Here is a 19,458-nt window from a genome sequence, read left to right on the forward strand (position 1 = left end):
TTTAGGACAATCCCGTTTTCGCCATAACTGCTCCCGAAACATGTCTTCCATCTAATAAAACGGTTCAAATTAAACACCAATCAAAACAACGCAAATTAATGTAAAATGTAATCATTTACAATGCAACTAAAATATTATAAACAACAATTATAGCAACAAAAATATACATGGCAAACATACTTCTAACTAAATAATTAACCTTAACATTGACAAACTCATACTAATATCTTCACCATAGTTCCCAAACATAATTTTCCTACTTACCTTAACTCCCATTCATAATATCCTATCTAACATTTAAACGAAAATAAAATGTGCGTCATTACCTTGAACTAGCACGAGGAGGAAGGGAGACGGCAGGGGAATGGAAGGGAAGGGAGGGAGGCGGTAATGGTGGCACAGGCTGCCGCCGTTCGTGGCGCGGCGGTTGGCGTGCTTGGCGACGGTCGGGAGCGGGAGCGACGCCTAGGCCGTTTGCTGCTCGGCCAGCGGGACTGGCCGCGGCGGAGGATATACCCGGCTCTGCCGCGCCATGGATCAAGGCGCGGCACTGCCGCGCCAAGATCGGTGGCGCGGTAGGCCCTACCACGTCAGCGGCCAGCGTTTCTGGCCGCCGCCACGTCAGTCCTCTGCCGCGCCACCATGCATGGCGCGACACAGGCATTTAGCCGCGTCAGGGTAATAGACGCGGTTAAAAGTGTTAGTTAAAAAAGACCCGAGAGCGTTAGATTTAAAATTAAGTTTGAAAAAATGTTAAAATTAAAAAATTCTAGGATGGCCTGACTGCACGCCGACGTCGCCCACGTGACAAGTCGCGGTTGTGTTCGAGGCTTCGAGCCCGACGGCGCCCTCGAAGGCTCAAAGAGTCAGATTTCGTTCGTTCCCAACCCCCAGTTTCCAACCCAAGATCCCTCTCACCGGCGACGCGTTTGTCGGCTGCGCCTGAGATGGATCGCGACACGCCGGTGCCGAGGAGGAGGAGAACGTGGAGCAGACATGCCGGGGAGCCCTCTTCGGCTGTGGCGGTGGAGACGACGAACGGGGGCAAGACAACATGGTTGTGGGAGGCGGGCGGGAGACTAGTGGAGACCCGGTCCGTCACTGCCGAGCAGACGAGCGCGACCAACACAGAAGAGGCGGAGGACGAGGAGTGGACAGATGATGCCCTCCCCCTCATCGCGAGCAGCCGTCCTCTCCCTCATAGATGCCCCATGTACCCCAAGGGTGGAAGCCGGGAAGAGATCGCAGAGTGGCACAGGGCTACTAGAGTCGCTTATGAGAAGGCTGCCAACGGTTGTTTTTCATCATTACTCCTCCAATGATGGTTCCCGCTAACTCTTGTATTTTGGGTGTTCTTTGTTTAGATCCTGTCTCCAATCCTCCTATCTTGAGGGAGACAAAGGGGAGGGAGACGCCTTCTTCCAGTGAGGTGATCTCCACGAGACAAAGGGAGGTTCTTTTTAGGTTATCTAGCTCGATTGTCAGCATTTCCTCTACCCGGGTTGGAGATGGTAAAATTATTATTCCGAACTTGCAGTTAGATTATTATAACACAATAATTCCCTCATAGCTAATCTTGACATCAGTTGCTCCTGTTTTCAGATGGGGTGCCAGTATGGGAGTTTACTGGAATCATCATTGGTCCATCCGAGTCTGATGAGCATGCTAGGATACTGACTAGTTCTGATACTGTCTGTGATTATGATGGGAAACTGCTCGATCGCAAGGTACACAAAGTTACTGATATGCACTTTTGGTTCATCTACTTGTTTGCTATTATTAGGCCTGCAAACATGCTAGTCATCACAACCTGCCAGTAGCCAAGGTGTTAACCCTCTTGTGCTGCCAACAGAGATGACCCTCAAATCAAAATAGCTTTCTGTACAGCATCGGCCAGCAAACTATGCCGTGCTAGCATCGATATTAACCCCAATATCAAAATAATAGAATTGACTGAGTTCTGGTTTGGATCTTAAGAAATCAACAAAGTTTAGAGCAGTCAAACTAAGATACTTTTCGCTGTTCTCGTTTGCTGCTGCTTTTCCATCCTGTGCTTTACTGGACAGCTGAATAAATTAGAAGATTGCTATTCCCTGTCCCAAATTGTAAATCTTTTTGGCTTTTCTAGGTACATATTATTTGGTATTGCACTTAGTTATACATTATGTCTAGATACAAAGTAAAAGCTTAGCTTTGTATCTATAAAAGCCAAAAAGATTTAAAATTTGGAAGGGAGTACTATTTAAGCACTCTTTAAAACTTTACAAAGAGTGCACGAAAACAGCAGACCTCCAATACATGTTTAAGATTTGACATAAATGACTGATTTTTAGGATAGCCTAACAGGACGTTACTTAGCCAAGCAAATACAGTTTCACGTCTTAGCAGTTAGCTTTGTATTTTTTTCCCAAAAACAGTCTACACCACCGTCGATTAATCCAAAAACCATCCATAGCAGTATGCCTGTATGTCACTCATCATACAAGCGAAGGTGTGAAACAGAAACACCAATGCAACATGAGAATGTGGAACATTTCATGCAGTTGCAACATGATCACGTTGGAGCCAGGGTTGAGTACTTTTGGCTTTTTTTCTTGTTTATATGTGATGCGTTATTTGATGAAATAATGTCTTAACTCTAGTCTCCATCGCTTCATACAATTTGTCTATCTAACTTAGCCTTTTTTTTCAGCTACTTGTTCGTTTGCCAAATAAGGCAATTAAGGATGGAGAGCTTTTGTTTTTTGATCCCTACTATGGCATTGCTGTCTTGGAGATCTCAGTTGATATGCTATTGCGATGCCCTTCTTTTGTGTCAAGTCCAGAGTACGGAGACAAGGTATTCGTGTTGGCGAGAGATGAAGATTCTTCGCTGTTGACCACGTCAGGGAGGGTCATGTGTCACAATGAAACTTATGTGCACCGCAACTACTATTTGTATGTGAGCTGTGTGCTTCCTGAGGTATTAACTAAATTACTTGTATTCAAATGTTGCATCTTACTTTATTGCTCTATTAAATTATTTGTACATGTTTAATGCAGGCTAGCACATTTGGATTAGTAATTGATCGAGATGGAGATGTCGCTGGATTGGCTTTTTTTGTTGGTTGGTCAAAAACTGCCGTTCTTCCGAGCTTTATTATCAGAACATTGGTTCAAATGGAAAGGAACTTCAGGTATTAAAAACAACAATGAATATCATGATTTTGTTACTTTCAAAAGCACTTGCAATTTTTGATTCAATAAAACTAGGTGATTTCCACGAGCGTCATTGCTGAAAATCAGGGACAACTAGAAAACCAGACGCGGCAACCGTGCCAACACCTATTATGTATATCCTAATCTTGAGAAGGTCTTGCATCATATGCTAAATTGCAGTAATGGAAGCTCAGGATTTCAGGTTATGGCATTGCAAATTTCAGAAACGAAGTTCAAAGTTTCAGATTATATCATAATCAAAACTTTAGAATTGCGCATTCAAACTACAATACGCCACATTTACTTTACCTTGTTATTGGCAAACATAAGCATTGCAGCCTGCAGAGCATTGACTATACTAGAACTAATATAATTATCTTCCCTACCTATGGAGGACATTGCACATTGTTTGTCAACATGGCTAAACAAGAAGCAGTAGTTAAATGAGGTCAAGTTGCTGCTAATATTCAGAGATTCAAAGCAGTGAGCAACTTTTTTGACACTGAAAATTTTAAGTTGTGCCAAGCTAGGGAATATGATAACCAGGACTCTAGGATACACTTTAAGACACAGAGCAAGGATACTTCAATTATGCACTCCCACATGGTTCTGTTATTGCACACTTTCTTTACCTGTCCCTGAACTGAGGTCTGTGGAAATAGGATAAGATTGTTACTCATCAGGAAGAAATCACTTTTAAATAATGAAAAGCACACAAGCAAGCATTCAAGCTTGCATTATGGAATGAAGGATTGTAGGTAAAAGTTATGAACCATGTTTTATGCTAAAATGCAATAATAGCAAAAACATGGCCTATTGAAATTTCAATCTAAATAGGAAAAGAATATTTGCATTGGCATGTGTAAACATTTTCATGGCATGCTCTTTGGCAATCTGCATGATACACAGATGTGCAACTGGTAGCTGCATTCCTTGTAATAAAAATGCGTATAGTACACTCTGTGCACTTCAAAAGGGTATAGTTGAACGTCGTGCTATTAAGGATAATAGTTAGTGTCGGTTTAATGAGAAGAATGAAAGGTAAGCCTGTTTGAGCAGGGCTGCGAGTGGAGTGGCACAAATAGAGCTCCATTCCACCAAAATGAGCAGCCAATGTAGTGATAGCTGATCACTCCAAGGGAATTTGTGTCACCTAAATATCGTTCATCAAGAGAATATCAACGAATTTTTGAACTTAGAGTTGGAAACTTGATACTCTAATTAGGGCAAAATGGATATAAAAAGGCTTATGATATCCTTTGTATTGTACTCTGTTATCCAAATGAATCATTAATTACGTTATCTATAATGTCTGCTTGCTAGTATGGCTCAAGAGTCGTGGTAAAAATCTGAAAATCAGTATGATCTGATATCCTTTGTACTGTACACACAAGCCATATAATCCTGGAATTCAGAGGCTAAACTTTGTTGGATAAGTAATTTGTTTTCTTGAGTAAAAAGGCAATTTGGTTTTGACAACTGAAGTACATGCACAGCAACAGCTGGGAGGAGCTGCTACTGCCCTCTAGAGGCTTCAATTTAACTGCTGCAGTAATAGCAGAATCAGCAGGGGCAGTGAAGGAGCAAAATTGGTTTTGGGTATGAACTAAGTAGAACATAGTTGTTGCTAGCTGTATGCATGAGATGTACTAGCACTGCAGCAGGTCGTTACTGTAGCAAACCGACCTAGAGCAACTCTAGCAGGGGCCCCCAAATCAGGGCTCCTACTTTTGATTTGGGTGCTCCCCCTACTTTTGTTGGCCCAGTTTTTTTTTGCTTTCCCTCCAAACAGCAGCACCCAAATTTGAGCCCTCAAATCCATTCTGATAGACAATGACAAACGGGACCTACCCGTCCTTATCTGTTTCTTCTTCCTCCTCTACCTACTGGGCAACACCGGGCGGGTGCGCCACGAACGATGCACGGGAGCTGGGGAAGTTGCGACACCTCCACGATGGTTGGAGGAGCTGCGACCGACCGTATCTTGTTGAAATCCGGGCCTACGGGTGGCCGCGAGGGCCCTGCGCCGCTGCGTCCGCTGCCAGTGGGAGCCGGAGGGAAGGGAGGGGAGGGTCGCCGCGCTAGGGAAGGGCCGTGCCGGGGAGGGGTTGCGCGGGTGGGAAGGGTTGGGTGAAATTTGGGGGCTTGGCCTAGAGCCCCCAGGAATGGGTGCCGGAGGTAGGATTTTGGTGCCCACCCAAATTTCGGGGCCCTAGTAGGGGCCCTGCTGGAGCACGAGCCCCCATATTTAGCTATGGGGGCTCAAGTAGGGGCCTTGTTGGAGTTGCTCTAAGTGCATATATAATGAGGGTACTACCTCATGTACATGTCGCCTTTGCGAGTTTGAATAAAGGAACAATACTATAGCTTCTGTGCATAAGGAGGTCCGTGATCTTGCTGTAGAAGATTAGCAGTTTGTCACTGCCGCTGAAGCTCGATTTGTGCCTCCTGGTCAGCCTAGTTAGGGTGGGCATCTCACTCCTCCCGCTCGGCTCATGCCATGGTGGCGGCGACAGAGGCAGCCAGGCTGCGCCTCATTAAGCTGCTGCTGCGTTGACATGCGTAGCAGCGAACCATGCCTGCAGTGACCTTCGGCCACGTCGTGCGGTGTGGCGGTCTCGAGCTGCATTAGCTGCAGTGTCTCGGCAGGAAAACAGAGGTGCTGGCTAACGATACCCATTTGGAAGACTCCGCGCTCGCTGCACTGGGTGTCGAACTTGACGTCTCTGGTGGCAACCGTGTTGCTGTTGAGGGTGGCGATGAGGGGCGGCGAGGGAAGGGGAGGTGAGTTCTGGGGGGGGGGGGGGAGCATGGTACACCATCCTAGGCCATTGCGGCAGGCCCGTGCCAGCTTGCGCCAGTGTCGATGACCCACCGTGTGCCAGTGCTGCTGTCGTAGCCTGCTCTGGCCGTGCATGCGGGGGATGGCTGAGGACAGCAGGAGGATGGAGACACGCCGCTGAGGGAATGAGTTGTTCGCCGAGCAGGTTTGCGGCTTAACGGGTGAAAACCCATTACGGTCTGATCGAATGGTCCATATCGCATTTTGCTAGATCTAATGGTTAGCGGGCTAATGGCAACGTGGCCCTATCTGGTGCCCGTGGTTTGGCGTAGGATTCACATAGTAGAGATTAGATGAGGGCTGAATTAATCAAGCAAAGAGTAAATTAGCAAGTTTCTTGATTAGTAGAATAGAGTATGATAGAAATATAAGGGGTTCATGGAAATATGAGTAATGACATATTAGTCAACAATTTTGTTGATGAAATTTTTTATTTTTATTCCTATTTAAGTTATCTTTGCTGTTGAAAATGGCATGTAGAATTTTAATAGATATATAGTTTAATTCTATATTTGATTATTGATTAAATGCGAACTGTTTTTAGTTGTATTGCTCGTCCAGAACATGGTTTGTGTCTGAGAGCGGTGCAGTTTCTGGACATGCATAAGAGGGAAGAAATCTTGTATCAACACAATATTGATAGTGGTTACATCGTCGATGAGGTATGAATCTATTCAACAACTTGTATGCAATCTATTCAACAATATGCGTTGTCGGTATTGTAACTCATTTTATTTTTTTAGGTAGCAATCAACTCCACTGCAGAAATCATTGGGATTAGGCGTGGGGATGTGATTGTTTCAGTTAACGGGGTGTGCTCTCAGACTATGCCAGAGGTGAAAAACTGAGAATATATCTAGTTTTATTATATATACTTGAAAATATATCTGTTCTTATTGTGTTCAAAATTTGTTCCCAGTTGGAGGAGTATTTGCTTTCTCTTGGCTGGAAGTTTCTGGAGAGGAAAATTAAATCATCCAAAATTGTTCTGAAGGTATATTTGAAGTTATGTGCAATATCAAAATGTAAACTTAAAAAAGGTTAACAATTGTGATATGATGTTTCAGTTAAAGGTTTATGACCCCCTCAAGTGCCAGGAGTACACTCTAAGCCTGCCTCTGGGATTTTCTTGCCTTACAGCAGGTAAAAAAGTTGAGGTGAAAGCTAATATGTATTTCTTATTTTCTTTGATTACGTCTCACATGAGAGTAACCTTTGCTTAATGGTAGTTCCATAGTTGTTAGAATGTACTTTGATTGATTCACATGATTGTTAGAAGTATGTGCTCTTTGAGGCTAGTAAGAAGAGTATTTTTAAGGCAAGTAAGCTATAGAGATTTGACAAAGCACATCGACAATGGAGCTCCGGTGCTAGTGCACTAAGCAAAGGAAGAGGCAATACGTGTACACATACAAATAGTATTTAGTCAGATGTAGCATCTGAATTGGCTCTGTTCTCAACCTTAGTGGCTTCCATCCAAATAAAAAAAAAGGATCCATGATGTGCATGTGCCTTTTCAAAGAGCGAATATTTTTTCTGGATTTCTTGTATATTTGATTCCAGTTCATAATGAATATAGTACTAGTAATTCTATGTTTCTATAAGAACGAATTATGCAATAACAGCAATACATTGGTTTTATCTTTTATGTTGATCTGGTTGCAATTTAAACTTGGTTCACAGCTCTCATTGACTACAGTTTTGTTGTTTCCATTTCTTATGGATGGTATTGATTTCACCACTGCAGTAAAGGAGAGGGTGAAGGTGCAAGTAACTGAGAAGACATCACCTGGCATCAAGCGCAAGAAAACTACTCCTGTGCCGATGCCATCTGGAAGGGTCTTACGCCCTCGTAAGAAGTGAGAAAAAGTAGTCCTCGGTAAGCTGGAAGCTTAGGCCGTGGTGCTGTGCATAGAGTGAATATGTTCTGCCATTCTTAACAACTGATGTGATCCATCCATGGAGGATTCTATTTTGGAGGGCCTGTTTGGCAAAGAGCTCTGGCTCCTAAAAACAGGGCTCCAGCTCAGGTCCATCCGATGCAGCGGCTTCTCTAAAAGGAGAAAAGCCTTTTTGAAAAACGTTTGGCAAAACAGTTTCTCCTGATTTTTTGAATGGATGAAGGATGTTGAATGTATGAAGTGCCCCTGCTTATTTGGGCTTGGTTGTCTAATGCAGTTGATAATATGAGTTGATTAGATAGTCAACCTTGGTTTCCATGCATTTGGTAATGAGTTGATAAGAGAGTCAACAATGGTTCCGGCTTTAGCCCTGGTTCCTCGGTTTCTCCTCATTTTTTGAATGCATGAAGGATGAGTATCTGAAGTGCCCCTGCTTATTTGAGGAAAAGAGGATACTTTGATTATATCTAATAAAAAAAAGTCAAGATAACAAAACCTTACTCGTTCACGTCCCAGCAGGCCAGCCCGTGTCCATGTCTATTCCGTGTCCCGTCTATTCACCTCCCGGTGACACAGCGGTTGTTTGTGGCTCCAGCGACGCTGCACATTCGAGGTATGCAGCGCGAGGCGAGGGCTCCGAGTCAAAGGGTATGGAAGTCCATCGGTTGTCCGACTGAAGAAGCCACTATTTTAAGCTCTTGGCGTACTCCCTCCATTCGCATATCACATGCTTCTCTGATGAGACTCCCACTCACTGAACAAATGAACAGTGATTCAGTGAACGCCGGCCGGCAGCTACTGCTGCCTACGGATTCCATTCCGTCCCGAACTGAGAGTAGAAATGCCCATGCGTCGGTGCAGTGGTGAATCGCGCACAGAAAGATAGTGCCGGTTACTGGTAGTTAGGTTTTTCGTATTCAGAAGATGTCCTTTTCTCTGTCGTCGCGGCGGTGCATCGCACAAGAAAAGTTCTCACCTGTCTCGTCTTGATGGCACGCATCTTGGCCTCTGGTAGTAGGCAAGAACACCGATCATGGATATATACGGGTACCGAGGACAAAATATACAATGCGCTTTTGTACGTGCCAGGTACCCGTTAGGATCTAACCTGTACGGGCAGCTTCTGTGCCGGCCACCGGGGACAGTTAACCTGTACGATCGTTGTCGGTTCTCTCCTCTCCTGAAGGTTTCGAGCTGCTAATGCGGTGCTTTACAGCAAAAATACTACAGTCCCATTCAAAAGTATTCTACTTCCAACAACAAATTTAGGTTATTTTTTTAGAATTATTCTTTTTTCATGAAATATTACGTGTCATACGTATGGACAGTGGCGGAGCCAGGATTTCATAGCTGGGTATTCCGCGTACATAAAAATTTCGATAAAAATATGTAATAGTAATAAGCAAAGTACAATCTCTAAATATAGTGGCATAGTGTCATTGTCTAATAATTAAGAAAGATTACAAAACATCAAAGCTACTAAAATATAACTCTACGGTCTCCTTTTTGGAATTGATTAATAATATCATCATCTTTCACTTGAGTGAAGAATTCCCTCTCAACAAATGTGACCAAACAATTGTTCAAATATTCATCACCCTCTTCATCAGTTGCATAATCTTCTACAATTGGAGTTGGGGGAACTCTGTCCGTGTCCTGTTGGGGAGCTCGAGCTTCATCAATTGCTTCACCATCATCCTGTGCTTCCACAATTGCTAGCTGCAGATTGCTCTCAGCAGGGGAGAGACTCTCAACCTCAACAGGAGGAGGATTTGGTGTGGAAGGGGAAGCTGTTTTCGTTGCCTTTGCAGCTTTCTCCCACAATGCAAATATGCTAGCACTCTTCTTCTTCTTCTTCTTCTATGATACAAGAATCTAATGCAAAAAAAATTAGAAAATGAAAAAATCCTAAATTTTAACTCTGAAGAATGGATCTGACACCGCTGTGCTACGAAGCTACTGTGCTCACCTTGCTTCAACTTCAACGGCTCCGGAGCCGAAGCCGAATACAAAACTTGCTTCAACTTTAGAAGGCCAAATACAAAACTCCTGCACAAAGCAATTTCACACGCATATGGCAATCCAATCAAGACCCTCTAGTAACAAAAGGGAATGTGTGTTGCATCTCAGACTCTCAGTCATGAGCCTATTATATAGCACTATAAAAGCACAATTGGTTAAGTTGGCAACTTTCTTCTAACAAATAGAATCTTAGCACCTAACTGACAGCTAGACGGGACATTATTAGGTCAGGCAAATAACATTCCCATTGGGCCGCCGTCATGAAGCTAATGAAAAGCATTATCAAACATGGAGTCACACGCAAATGTTCTCCGTCAGACAAGATTCCTAGGGAGCAGTTTTACCTAAGCAAATATGCCCGTTGCTGTAAATGTGTGGATGCATTGGCTGATTGGCGCCGGATTGAGAAAAATGACCTGGAAGCCGTCGCGGGATGCCAGAGCCGGCGGAGCGCCGCTGCGCCGGGCTCGCAGCCAGGACTGCTCGCCGCCGCCCTCCGGTCGCCGCCTGCCCGCCTCTCTGCTCTCCGGCACTGCTCTTCGGAGCCAGGACGCTAGGGCTGGGCGCAGCCACGCAGGTCGCGCGACCGGACCGCTCGCGCAGCGCCGCAGGGCAAGGGAAACCGGGGAAGGGGCGACAGCAGAGGGGGATGCGCCGAGGTGCCGACGTGCCGGCGTGTCCCTGCTCTCTGCGCTGCGAGTTGGTGCGGCAGCCTCTGCTCCACGACTCCACGAGATTGGTGCGAATGTGCGATGCGAATTGGGAGCGGCTCAGCGGCAGCCTGTAGCCAGGAAACCCGATGCGAGCTTGTTTTTACTTTGGTGGGCTGACAGTTGCTGCTTTCTGTTGGGCTTTGGGGAGTTTGGGCCAGATTTGCAACGTGTATATATATGTATTTATGTATTTATATATGTATTTATGTTTGTTTCCAAAATCTTGGGTATTCCGTGGACTACAGGGGAATACCCCCATCGCCGCCACTGCGTATGAATCGCACAATCGCTGGACGCTTTTTTACCCCTGCCCGGCTGCCCGCATGTTTATTAAAAAAATTATTATCCCTTCGCTTTCTTCTCCTCATCCTTATCCCTTCCGCGCTCGCGCCCTCCCCCACCCCGATGCGCCCCCATGGCTGCCTCCCTGGCCGGCGGCGGCGCCCTCACCCTCCATGGCGTCCTCCTCCCCCACCCCGGTGGTTCCTCCCCCACCCCGGCATCCATACCCACCGGGAGCCTCCAACGCCCTCTCCCCACCCCGGCGAGATCCATGGAGGTGGCTCGGCGGTGTTGCGGGAGAGTCGGCGGCTCTCTCCCACCCCGGCATGATGCCCTACCCACCCGGCGGCGCCCTCTCTCACCCCGACAACCGAGCTACCCCCACCTCGGCGACCATGGCGCTCCCCGCCCCCCATCCCCCACCGTCGCCGTCGAGCCAAGCCCGGTGTGGTGGCGCTGGTGTTCGCACGCGCCGTTGGTGCTGGTGCTGGTGGCGCTCGCGTGCAGCCACTCGCTGTCGGCTCCCATCTCGTCACCCGAAATTGACCGGCCTAGGCCTCTGCCCCCCCCCCCCCCCATGTTGCAAATGTATGTTTCACGTGTTTCAGACATTTCAGAGGTATGTTGCAATTGTTTCGTCGATGTTGCAAAAATAGACCGGGAGATGTTGCACATGTGCATATGTTGTAAGTGTTTTAGAGGCATGTTGCAAGCGTTTGTTCGAAATGTTTCATCTATTTCAAACGCATGTTGCAAGTGTTTTATCTAGATGTTGCGTTTGTTTCAGTGGCTATACATATATGTTGCAAGCGTCTATTCAAAATGTTTCATCTGTTTTCGACGTATGTTGCAACTATTTATCCCAGATATTGCATATGTTGCAGTGGCTATACGCATATGTTGTAAGCGTATATTACAAATGTTTCACCTGTTTCGGATGTATGTTGCAGAAGTGCTTCATGTCGCAACATTACTAGGCGTAGGGAGCGGGCGCATGTGGAGGCGGATCCCGCGGACGCAGGTGGTCCCTGCGTGCGCGCGGGAAGCGAAGGAGGTGTGTGTGGTCCCCACCTACATGCGTAGGAGCAGGCGTAGGGCGTGCAATAGCATGTGGGGGCGAGTGCACAGGTGCAGCTGCATGCGTGGCAGGCGCATTCAGTGCAGGCGTAGCATGTGGGCCGGGTGCTGCAGGTGGGGGTAGGCTCCGGGCATCTAGAGCAGCGCGGGCAGGTGTGCGGGCAGGTGTCCGGAAACCATCTCCATTGGACGTCCGTGCACTAGCACATTTCTTTTTTTAGAGGTATTTTAGAATTATTCAACAAGGTAAAATGAACGTGAGCATGTTGGGCCTGGCCCAGCAGGCATGCTCAGCCAATCAAACGCCCTCCACACCTCAAGAGGCAGGCCATGCCGAATTCGACCCACCAACGAGGGACTTAGGATTTGGGCCGACTACAATAGACTCCTTGCCCAGTCGCCCCGCACCACGCCCTAATAAAATGGGGTGTCGTGGTTAAGATCGACAGCGCACTCAAACTCTGTTCCTTCCAAAACCCAATTTCCCTTGCCGATGAGCACGACGAAGAGACGTGCCGAGGAGCCCTCTTCGACCGTGGAGGTGGAGACGACGAAGGGGGCAAGGTAACATGGTTGTGGGAGGCAGGAGGGAGACTAGTGGAGACCGACGGGCCCGTGACTGCTGAGCCGACGAGCGCGAGCAACACAGAAGAGGCGGAGGACGAGGAGTGAATCATCTCATCAGATGATGCCCTTCCCCTCATCGCGAGCAACCATCCTCTCCCTCTTAGATGCCCCAAATTCCCCAAGGGTGGAAGCAGGAAAGAGATCTCAGAGTGGAACATGGCTTGCGATAGAGTGTACAAACTGGCTGCCAATGGTTGTTTTCTTCATTCTTACATCTTCACTGAAGAAATTTCTTTCTGCTGTTTGTGAGCTCTCAGCTTACTTAGACACTGACAATGTCACTTCTTATGAGGATGATTTTGACCTACTTTTGTGGGGGCATGACCACGAGCTAACCTTTCCAATCCTGTCTATAATTGCTAGAGATATCATATCAGTTCATGTATCTACTATCTCTTCGGAGTCTTGTTTCAGTTTGACAGGTAGGATACTTGAGGAACGGCGGCGGCGCTTGTCACCAGAGACTGTGGAGATGCTGACTTGCATAAAAGACTAGGAGTTAGGAGAAAAAAAGGGAACATCATGCTGTTGACAACCAAGAGCTGGAAGACTCATTCCAGAACTTGTACCTTGATGAAGATGAACCTGCTGGTGGTGCTCCTGGTACTTAGTGAAAGGGTGAGTGCTCTTGAGAGTGTGTGTGTGTGATCTGTGACTGTGAAAGGGTGAGTGTGACTGTGAAAGACTTGTTTGTCATTTGAACAATGGTTAATTAAGAGCTGGCTGCACTTTTTTCCTTTCTAGGGTTTCTCACAAGTGTGAGTTTTACCTAGAAAGGTTTTTAATGAGGCAGCATTGCACTAAACAGTTCATTTTGGTTATTTCTGTTATGTGTTGGCTTTGGAGTTTGGAGTTTGATATCTCTATTGGACTGTGAATGTATCGGACATTTGGACTTTGATTCTGTAAATGTATGAAACTGTGAATGTATCGAACATTTGGACTTTGATTCTGTGAATGTATGAAACTATGATCTGTGAATGTATGAAACTTTGATTCTATCTGTTTGATTATGCGAATGCAAGGGTAACGGGCCGTGGGTTGGCACGGCCCGTAACTCTGGTGGTGCTTCGCGGGCCGGCACGGCACAAAAAATGGCCCATAGTGCCATGCCTGGGCCGAAGGCTAGGCCCATGGCCCTAAGAGGCACGACCCAGGAGGCCCGGTGTGCCGTGCCGGCCCGACCCCTATCGGTCCGTGCTTTTTCACGGGGCTGGGCCGGCCCGGGCCGTTGGCCATCTATACGCTCACCCACGCGCTCTCCCTCCGCGTCTCTGTCTCCCACCCCGACCCTGTCACCGGTGGCCTGGCGTCTGAGCTCCGACCTCACTCTCCGCGCCGTGGATCCGTCCCGCCCCTCGTCATTGTCCACAGACGTCGCGGACCTCCTCTCCTCCGGCGACCCCGTCGCCGCGCAGGACGCGTTCGCTGCCGCCAACCGAGCCAACCCCGCTCATCCGGCCGGCCCTGCCCCTGCCCCTGCCCTCCGCGGAGCCGCCGCTGCCACCTCCCTCTCCGCCGGCCGCCGGCTCCACCTCCTCGCGCTTCGCGCCGGCCTCTTCCCCTTTGACGCCTACTCCGCTCGATTCGGTGGAGGGGAGCTCGAGGGGCGCGGTGGAGTCGGAGCTGGAGGGGCTGTGCACCCCGTGGGGTGCGGAGCCGCTGTACCCCGACTCACCAGCGGCATGCATGGCGCTGCCCACTGTCGACCTGGTCACGGCTCGCGGTTGCCGGGGGGCGTCGAGCCGGTGATGTTGTTGTCACGGCGAGGTTGACCCCAAGCGCTTGATGAAATGCCACTGTGGGAGTAACTCCACCCGTAGTACTCCACGGTGACCAGTGGCGGATGCACGATGCGGGATAAGAGGGGCTAAAACCCGTAGTACTCCACGGTGACCAGTGGCGGATGCACGATGCAGGATAAGAGGGGCTAAAACAATGGAGATGTTGATTTGCATGAAGATTTAATGGTGAAATCAAGTTTTTGCTACAGTGATTAGTGGTGAAATCAAGACACTAGAGGGGCTGGAGCCCCCCCCCCCCCCCCCCCCCCCTGATCCGCCCCTGACGGTGACCATATACCGTGGTGCGGGCAAACAAACACAGACTCTGGCCAGACAGGCTCTGATGAGAAACGGAACCAAACAAACGCATGTCCCAGCTGCTGGGCCTGCCTCCCGGTGGCCTGGCCCTCCTGGTCCGAGCAGGCTGAGGCAAACACGCCCATCGTGGACTGGCCTGTGGCCTCGGCACGCTGACTCGTGGGCTTCTCTTCTCTTCCTCCGGATCGGCCCAACTGCCGCCGCTCACTGGCTCCTGTAGTCAATCGAGCCCAACCGCTGGTATGATTGCTACCGTAGTCCGTAGCAACAGCAGCTTCCGCTGGTACTCACATGCATGCCGGCCGCTCTTGGACGAGACGACGATATTCTACTCCTACTCCAATATGACATGTGAGGACGGCATGGACGAGACGAGGACAGGACAGAACATCTCAGCCGCGCCGGGCTAGCAGCGACGCCGCATGTGCGATGCCTGCTGCGTGCTGCCTCCCCTTCCGTTCCACTCCATGACGCATGTAGATGTGTAGCTTCGTCCGCCGATGTCGCGCGTGGGCGCGTATATCGGGATACCCGGGGTTGGTTTGGTTGAATTCTGATGAGACTGAACAGTGAACGCAGGCCGGCAGCTACTGCTGCCAGCGGATTCCATAAGACGCCAATGCAGTGGTGATCGTGCACAGAAAGATAGTAGCAGACTAGCAGTAGATTTTCGTATTCAGATGTCCTTTTCTCTGTCGTCGCTGCGCATCGCACGAGAAAGTTCTCACCTGTCTGTTCATCTTGATCGCACGTATCCTTCTTTGGCCTCTAGTAGTAGCCAAGAACACCGATCATAGTCCATGGATGTACCATACCAAGGACAAAATATACAATGCGTTTTTGTACGTACCAGGTACGACGTTAATTTCTAACCTGCACGAGTAGCTTCTTCTGTCTGGGCCGGCCGGCCACCGGGGGTAGTTAATCTGACGGGACTGTGCGTTGTCAAAGAAATTAGGTGGCACAGATGGGAAGCACTGAAAGATGGCTTTCTTTTAGCTAACTCCCCAGAAAAAAAAACAATATTTTTTTTTAATAAAAGGATTCAAGAACACACACGGGAATGTCATCTAGACGTAGCAATTAGGTGAACTCTCCTTGTCCCCGTGCTAGCGGCTCAGCCCAGTTATCGAGCCGAAAGCTGGGATTAGAGCCACTCAGCTAACCCCGATCGCTGTCGGTTTTCCCCTCTCTTGAAGGTTTCGAGCTGCTAATGCGGTGCCCTGTCCTTGTTTGCCTCGCCTTCCTCTCTCTCCCGAGTCCATGATTCCCCTGACATATGATGGGGCAGGAAAGATCGGCGTTGGTTGAGGTAGATTTGCATGCGGTTGTCCCGTTCATGTGCTTCTGCATGGATCACCTTGATCAAACCTATAAATATAAATATCCCTTTCTTTGTTTTGCGGCGCCGTATGATCTCGTCCTTTCTGGTCACTGAAGTATGTACTGGCTGGTTTATTGCCATGGCTTTTATTATATTTATTAATGCTCTGTTTGGAATGCATTGCTTTTTTCTGTGAAAGTGAACTGAATCATGTAAAATTTTTGTATGATTCTTCTGAAATTCTTGCTTTTCAAATAGACCCTAAGCGGTTAGGGGTGACATGAACATCGACAGAAATGTTGTTTGAAAAATTCAGAGAACATGGCCAGCGAATTACTACATGTCTTTAGTAAACTGCAGGTGTTTGAGATATATGATTCTCTGGTAACCACCATAGAGAGCCCCATGTTCGTTTTCCCCTTCTCTCAACAAGCAGATACAACATCCCACCTAAAGTTGTTCTACCAGTTGGTTTTGCTGTCAAACAAGCTATTCTGATCTGAAATTTAAGTCCTACCTCTACTGATTTTCTGATTTGAAACTGAAGTACTCCCTCTACTTACTATATAAGTCCTTAATTTCTGTTAGCATTTCATTTCACTGCAGGAAAGGAAACACAAGGTTCTAGTTCCAATTCAGTTTTCTTTTTCTGTATAAAATCTGTTAAGACTTCTGGCATAATACCATGATATAACAAGTTGACATGCATGCTGCTCCAACGGCAGGGTAAGGCTTGGTAGGTAGGCATCCCCCAGTGTGCCTGTCTAACAAATGACAAGGCATCAGCCCACGTCTATCATTGCAGTTGCCTACGCATATAGGATAACACAGCTATCCCATCATTGCCAACAAGGATCCAGGTTAGCGCATGGTACTACATACACGTACAGATCGACAGATTAGGACGGGGATTAGCTCCCAATAACGATTCAGAAAACCTTTCGTGCATGGGACATCGTTGATTACAGTCGTAGTCGCAATTATTTCGGTATGTAAATGCAGTGTCTGTTTATGTCAATGCAGTCATTCTTCGGAGCTGGACGTTTTTCATCACCTCCTGAGATTTCTCTAGCAAGATGACTTAGCCCATATTTGTGATGTCTCTCCACTCGTTAAACATAAGTGCACCTCAAGAGAAGGAATCTAGAATGGGTGCTGTTTAAATACACCTTTACTATTCAAGTGAAGGAATCTAAAAGGTTAATTAAAATAATTATAGATGGCTTATTCGAGCCTTTACTGTTTAAATGAACCTAGACCTTGAATTTTCAGGAACAATGAATTCATTCTCCAACGACTATTTTGTTTTGAAAAGCGACGAAAGAGCTATGAATAACTGCTTTGCTGTTCTATGCCAATAATTCTGAGCATAAGAAATATCCATAATGGGTGGACCCAAGAACAAGAAGCAACCCACTAGATCTCATTCTCGGATGCCAGTTCCCACTTCCCAGTCCCTCTGTCTGATGGGCTGTAGGCACTCAGACCAGACCTGCTCTGCTCTTTTTTCTCCACAAGCAACATGGAGTAGCCTGTCACTGCCTCCCAACTCTCTGACAGTGACCTCTCGTTTAGGCACTAGTTAATTAACCACACCACACTTAGGCTAAGATAATCGGAGGATCCCAACAAACTCTAACCTAATGCTCTCCCATCCGAAGTGATCCGAGAGCTAGCTGGTGCACAGGTGCAGGACATGCTGTCTCTGTGATCCCCCAATCACTGTTGTCTGCCCTCCTTTTTTGGGGGGCGGTGGTGGGAGATACTGTTATGTGCTTCCAAAACACGCAACCCACTGCAGTGAGCAAAAAGAAAAAGATACTACTACGAGGGAAGAAAGAAAGGTGTGGTGTGGTGTGCCCGTTTTCAGGTCATGACTTTTGTTATCCATTGAAGATATGCTTTGGTTGAGGTAGATTGTTTTATCTGGTGATTTCCTGCATTAGCTGACCTAAACCATGCCTTCAGACCCTAAACCAACATAAACAAACTGACAAGAGTTTTCAGCAAGTATTCACTGTCTGACCCCGCCAGCCACTCTGTTCCAGCATTGCTGACTGTTGCTGATCAGAAAATATCCATTTTTTTGCAGTGCTAATGCCAGGGTAGCTGATGTCTGCTGGAGGTCAGGAAACTGAATAGTATTACTCGTGCTAGCAGAATGGTGAAGATGAGAAGATGTTGACCATCCTGGCTACTGTCCAGGATCAGGCACCATTAGCCATTAAGGACCGAAATAATCATGGCTCCTTTTGGCGTCTGAAGCCTGCAGTGCAGGGCTCATTATCCTGCTGCTCTGGTCATTCTTTTCCTCCAGCCTCCAAGGCCTTTAGGCTGGGCATCATTGCTGCATCGCCGACCGCCCAGAAAAGCAGCTTCGTGCTTGGACGCATGCTCTCTGCGATTCCAAGCATCATTCACATAGGAATTTTAGTATTTGTTATGCCTGGTTTACTGCCAGGACCAGATGCTTTGACGGCTGTTAGCGAGAAGATTAGGAGGATACTACTAATACGTAATAATAAACTCTTGTTCCAGGAGCATGATGCTTAGTTTATTATTATTACCGTGGTAATCAGAGCTCTGAGAGGAGAGGCCGGTAGTGCAACTGTGCAAGTACAACAGCGGGCGTGGGGAGGATAATGTTTACGGCTTCCAGGGTTTGAGACCTCGAGGGGTACCACTGCACGTGGCGGTAACGTGCGTCGACGGGGCGAGCAGGTGGTGGCCGCCGGCCGGCGACGTGTCCATGTGCGAAAGGCTGGCACGTGCCTGGTGGTGTCGCGGGCCCACTCGCAGCGCGGACAGCAGCAACTCGGTCCACCTCATCTCACACGTACACACCACCCTATACCACTCCGTAGTGATGCGCTAGTATCTCCTCTTCCTCGACCGAACGTATTCACCGGGAAATGATAAAATTTCAGTCTTGCTATATACGTGTAAATTTACCTTGAAGTTCACAACTAAACTGAAGGTCGAAGCTATCTTGAGTGAAGCAGGACAGCGTCGTCAAAAAAGACACAGAGAGGAGCTGCCTTCGTGCCTCTGACGAAAGCTTTGTCGCCGCGAGCCCACGATCCAACCAGCGCTACCAGGACGAAAAGGCACAGACCGTGGCAGCGTTCAGCGACTGCCGCGCGTGCTCCGCATCGCGGCATCGCCCCCGGCTCCCGTTCCCGCAACGCGGCAGGCAGGCAGCTCGTGAGCGGGAGAGCCCGAGGCCGTCCAGCAACGGCAATGTTGGGGCGGGTGGGGGTGCGGGCGCGCGCCGAGGTCTGTGCTGCGTTTCCTCGCTTTTTTCGGGCGATTTCCCCGGTCGGATCGGCGGCAGGTCACGTGAACTCGCCCACCAGCCGCAGGCGCGCGG

The 19,458-nt window shown here is 48.0% G+C and overlaps 1 protein-coding gene across 2 annotated transcripts; it reads left to right on the forward strand.

Annotated features, from left to right (window-relative positions):
- Positions 1-858: 858 nt before the first annotated feature.
- On the forward strand, positions 859-8,242 carry LOC136494249 (uncharacterized). 2 transcript variants are annotated; one of them, XM_066490419.1, is made up of 10 exons: positions 859-1,296; positions 1,365-1,511; positions 1,603-1,727; positions 2,693-2,962; positions 3,043-3,176; positions 6,585-6,702; positions 6,784-6,876; positions 6,960-7,034; positions 7,108-7,183; positions 7,788-8,242. In XM_066490419.1, exons 1-10 carry the CDS (start codon positions 948-950, stop codon positions 7,901-7,903), a joined length of 1,503 nt encoding a protein of 500 aa, XP_066346516.1. In that variant the 5' UTR covers positions 859-947; the 3' UTR covers positions 7,904-8,242. The 2 variants fall into 2 exon arrangements, with proteins under 2 accessions (XP_066346516.1, XP_066346517.1); XM_066490420.1 differs by having other exon boundaries at positions 859-1,293; positions 7,788-8,240.
- Positions 8,243-19,458: the final 11,216 nt, after the last annotated feature.

Source organism: Miscanthus floridulus, chromosome 11 (assembly GCF_019320115.1).
Source record: "Miscanthus floridulus cultivar M001 chromosome 11, ASM1932011v1, whole genome shotgun sequence".
Classification (NCBI taxonomy): domain Eukaryota; kingdom Viridiplantae; phylum Streptophyta; class Magnoliopsida; order Poales; family Poaceae; genus Miscanthus; species Miscanthus floridulus.

What these genes read in the sequence shown, in the direction of transcription:
- LOC136494249 (XM_066490419.1), top strand. Translation starts at nt 948, where the DNA reads ATGGATCGCGACACGCCGGTGCCGAGGAGGAGGAGAACGTGGAGCAGA. An exon ending in CTCTACCCGGGTTGGAGATG is followed by an intron (nt 1,512 to 1,602) that starts GTAAAATTATTA and finishes TCCTGTTTTCAG; the next exon opens with ATGGGGTGCCAGTATGGGAG. An exon ending in CAAATGGAAAGGAACTTCAG is followed by an intron (nt 3,177 to 6,584) that starts GTATTAAAAACA and finishes AACTGTTTTTAG; the next exon opens with TTGTATTGCTCGTCCAGAAC.